This window comes from Mesitornis unicolor, unplaced genomic scaffold, assembly GCF_000695765.1.
Source record: "Mesitornis unicolor isolate BGI_N332 unplaced genomic scaffold, ASM69576v1 scaffold51017, whole genome shotgun sequence".
NCBI classification, from domain to species: Eukaryota; Metazoa; Chordata; class Aves; order Mesitornithiformes; family Mesitornithidae; genus Mesitornis; species Mesitornis unicolor.
The window spans coordinates 7,682-12,253 of record NW_010195354.1 but is presented as its reverse complement, the minus strand read 5'-3'; the positions used below and the strand labels follow the sequence as shown (position 1 = coordinate 12,253).

At 49.8% G+C, this 4,572-nt stretch overlaps 1 protein-coding gene across 1 annotated transcript in view; it reads right to left on the bottom strand.

Annotated features, from left to right (window-relative positions):
* Nucleotides 1-605: 605 nt before the first annotated feature.
* ERAP1 (endoplasmic reticulum aminopeptidase 1) overlaps nt 606-4,572 on the bottom strand; it is a gene marked incomplete at both ends in the record, with an annotated part of 11,645 nt that continues 7,678 nt past the window's right edge. The window contains 7 exons of the mRNA XM_010188076.1: nt 606-687; nt 797-937; nt 1,815-1,976; nt 2,502-2,686; nt 2,777-2,933; nt 3,730-3,913; nt 4,197-4,276. Of these exons, the coding sequence (XP_010186378.1) occupies nt 606-687; nt 797-937; nt 1,815-1,976; nt 2,502-2,686; nt 2,777-2,933; nt 3,730-3,913; nt 4,197-4,276 (991 nt within the window). The remainder of the gene's footprint in view (nt 688-796; nt 938-1,814; nt 1,977-2,501; nt 2,687-2,776; nt 2,934-3,729; nt 3,914-4,196; nt 4,277-4,572) is intronic.

Genomic DNA, 4,572 nt, shown 5'->3' with positions numbered 1-4,572 from the left:
GGACCCGGCATTTGGCCATATTCAACCTCAGGTTTGAAGGTATCCATCTACCACCTCACGACTGTACCTATTGTACAAACCAAATGCACCCTTTTCTGGTGATCTGCCTTGATGAGCACAACACAAGATGGAAATACTTTGAGTGCAAGCAAGACACAAACAGGACACACGGAGGGGAGCTGCTGGGTTTTCTCTCAGCCCTACACTGACTTTCTGAGAGTTTTCCCCCGAGCAAAGGATGCAGAACTGAGGTGACTTCTCACCGTCCTTCAGCATTTTTATTCTGTCTGCCCCACGAGGAGATCTACTTCTTCTTGTTGTTGTTTCCCACTGATTTCCAGCGTGGGTAGAAAATGCTAACAGAGATGGGTGAACCCAGACCGCTCCGGCAGACAAACACCCACGCTGCGCCTCCACACTCGCTGCTCAAACAGCTTTGTCCGGGCCCATGGCTCAATGCTCTCATTGGAAACCAAACTCACCACCACCACGGGCTTTTCCAGGGAGAAGGCAGGACCCTGCCCTGGCACTTCACAACTTTTACCACGTTGTGACTCAACCCGAGATCTCATTCCCGTTCCATGACAACAGTCTGAGTGGCTCACCTCTGCGAGCTGTGCCCTCGTCGAGTACCGACCCGTCACTCCAGTGACAACACTCGCTACGGAGCTCGAACCGAGCTCAAATCTGGCAAAAAAAGCATCGCCTGTACTCAGAAAACGCCTGGTTTTGTAGGAAGTAGAGTTTTAAAGTACGATTGGGTAGAGAGGGCAGGAGAACAACTTATGTGCCTTACTTTTCTACGATTGTATCCCAGTTTTCTTTTAAAAACGTCCAAGCCAGATGGTAGCCGGATGGGTTTTTGGCCACAAACACAATAATGGATGGGAGATCCTGAGTCCTTACGATGTCACCGCGCAGACCTTGATCCATCAACCTGAGAATCAGAAACAGGGACGGGAGCTGTTCAGACCAGTGGGTGACGCTGACAAACCACTATTCCCGTACTATCTGTCCACATTGGTAAAGGTCCTGACTCGTGATTTTGCTGGGTTACTTCCACCTTTTCACACCCTACTCCTTGGCCACGTCCACCTTTCCCATTTCTGTTGCTTTTCACTATTACAGTTACTTGGTAGACCCGTATTCCGAATATTAAGGATAAAAACAAGGCTACAATTTGCTCCTACTCAGAATTCCCAAATTAACATGAACGTGGCTCCTCCCTCTGTGAGAAAGGCCTTGTTCTACGCTCTCAGTGGAAAACTCAGGCCTGCAACTGCTGCTCAAAGTGTCCAGACGCTGCTCTGCAATGCAAATAATAAACTGTAACACAACGGAAGAGCTGAGCTTTGTCTCCAGTGATACCAAACTCAGCGAAAGCAGCGTCCCATGCTGCAGGAACCAGGTTCACAGGACGCATGGTTTGAGGTGAACACCTGAGAACCTCAGGTTAAAAGCAGGAAAACCTCCAAATTTTATTTGTAAGAAAGGTACAGCATGTGTACCTATAGCCCAAGTAACTACAAAGGCAAATAAAGAAGTGTCTGACAAGCAAAGATAAAGCATCTGAATAGCTCTTTCATTGTATTTTGCCCCAGTTTGCGGCTGCAAATTCCGAACGCATCGACTCCTGGCACCAAAATACAGAAAGGAAAAGGTGCAGCCGCTTCCTCCGACCGCACTGACTCTGTAAAGCATTTCATACACCACGAAACCCCGAAGCTGTGAAGCGAGACTCTGAGTAACCCTGTTTCCCGTCCCCGTGTCTGCAAACCCTCCCCAGACACACCTCTGTTCGTGTCACCACTCACCACTGAAGCCGGTCCTTGCTTCCACCGAGGCTGAGCGCTAACTCCATGTGCATCCTGTCTACGCTGAACGAGTGCAGTGTGTATTTACCGAGCAGGAAATCCCACCCTCCGGGTGTCTGCGCTCCAGCAACGTACACCGCTGTCTTCACAGTGGCTGGCAAGCTGCAACAGGTCAAACAGCAGGTTACTCTCCACGTCACAGCTAGGAACGTGCATACAGGCACCACCGCGTCACCGGCAGGCACAGCGGGCAACTTAACAACAACACTGGTCCCTCAGGGGTGTCAGGAAGTGATCCCTGTGGCTGGGACAAAAGGAAGAGAGACATTTTGGAGGGCGGTTGAGGGAGTTCTCACGGCGAGAAACTAAAATAAGGCGGAGTTCATGAATAGCAGTTGTCCATTTTTATAACAGCCATAGGTGAACCTTCGGGCACATAGAGGTAATACAAGCCATTCTCGCTGTTCAGAGCACCTTTAACAAGCCCAAAGTTGTGCAGTACCCCATGACGGACGTGCTCGTACAGGAACACATCACCCAGCGAGCTGTAAAGGCACTGGGAAGCTAAAGCATAAGATACAAAACTCAGAAGGCTCAACTTCAGAGCGTGTACGGAGCCCTTTTCGCACATTAATTGCGCCGCAATCAAACAGGGTCAGAAAAGCCAGTGACAGACAGAGAACTGACCTGAGGGTCCCGTTGGATTTCTGCCATTCTCTGAAGTAGCCCTCGGCCTTGTCCACGCAGGGCTGGTACCTGTGCACGCAGGCAAACAGCAGCAGCGACTGCCGCAGCAGCAGCTCGGACACTGAGCCCTCGTCGCTCCAGGACTGCTCGTCAATCAGGTCTTTAAACAGGTTGATTATGTACTCCTGAAATCAGGTAGCAACAAAGATGTGTTTTAAAGTGCATCTCACGGCGTGCAGGCAGAGTTAGGAAGTTCCACATAATTAAAATGCCACCTTTAGCTGTTTCTCTGTGCCGTCCGTAGCCCTCCTCTCCATGAGCCTGTACATCGGAATCAGCTGATCCATACCTTGGAGCACAGGCATGATCTGCCTTTCATGTTTCAGGTACAAAGTCAAGTCAAGAGCTTTGGAGATGGACAGCTTTTTTGTTCTGAGGAAGTGGAAGAGAGGGGATAAAACAAGTTATAATTGAACCTAAAACTCAAAAGCAAAGTGCAAGACAAACGCTTTTCAGAAAACTACACAAATAGCAAAGCCCTGCAGAGGTATTTCCAAATCTCGTCGTAGCTTTGCTTGCTGACGTGAAATGAGGCTGAGCAGCTACACAAGCTACAGAACCTGATGTTTAATCTGGTAACTAAGAAATGGACTGTCACCCCCGCACAGCGCCCTCGCGCTCTCCCCACCGCTGGTTTTGCTCTACAAAGCGCAGGCAGACGGAAGGAATCCAAAGACTGAGACACATCATTTCCTCGACGTCTTTCCAGCTCAGCGTGTAGATGTTCAGGCTGCAGTAAACCTCAGAGCGACAGCCCCAGCTGCTCCCTCACGTCCGTTACCCGACTTTGCCAACTGCCTTCTGCCTCTGCTGGGGCACAGCTCAGTGATTTCTTCCCCGAGCAAACAGGGAAATGAAAGAGGTCTTTCCTCACTGTCCCTGTTCGTTTTTTCATCCTTCAAAAACCTTTTCTGCGTCCTTTCCATGCCAGCTCCCTGCACAGATCCTCATTTTCTCCTTATCCACCTGCCTCTTCAGCCTCAAAACACAAGCGTGTTCTCCACACCCATCATAAAACAAACCCTGCTTAACCCAATTTGCCTGAAAAGAACATGCTCTCAGTCTATTTAACAGATTTAACGAACCCTACGTACATTACCAACACTTCCTTCCTCAGGGCTACACACTTACAAACACAGAGTTTGCATTTTTGGGCAGAAGGCCTCACCTCACGAGCTGGAATACGTCGTTAATGAGACTCGCTCTGTCATTGCCGCTAATTGCCGTGTGGTTCTCTTTCAAAAGGGTAATCAGACGATCCCAGCCATCACCTTCGTAGTGCACAATGTAATACCCACTCATGTCCACGTTGAATTTAACCCACGCCACCTCCTCCGGAAGGATGATGACGTCTGGAAACAAAGACATAACTCCTGCTTCCCTCAGTGATTCACACACATCCCAGTACTACACCAGTCGACACCATCACTCTCCTTTCGGTGACTTAAAGAACACAGTAACACGGCCTCTGAAAATATTAAGAGATCAATATAGTGATATTATTGAGCCGACAAAAATTTGCTTCTCTGGTACAGCAGTTTCAGTTACCCATTCTGAAAAATAAAACCTGCAGAACTAAGAGGCATGCAAATAAACTCTGAGTAAGTTAATTGCCTAATTAGTCCAAGAAATTACCTGCTTTCGTAGTCATCAGAAACCTCTGAACAGTGTTGGATTTACTGGTAATGTAGGTCAGCGGAATGTGCCACAGGTACCTATTGCAAGACAGAAGTGCTTGGTTTACTGACAGGACTTCACAGCAGCTCCTCCAGCTCGCCCCGGCCCAACGCCGAGCGGTCTCTTGTGCCCGCACAGCAACGGCAACGCACAGCGCTCACACCCCTGACTGCGGTGCGGAGCCAGACTCCCCTGGCCAGCGGTCACTTCATTAAACCACAGCCTGGTTTGTGTGGGAAGGGACCCCAAACCCCCCCAGTCCAACCCCCAGGGGCAGGGACACCTCCACCAGCCCAGGCTGCTCCAAGCCCCGGCCAACCTGGCCTTGGGCACT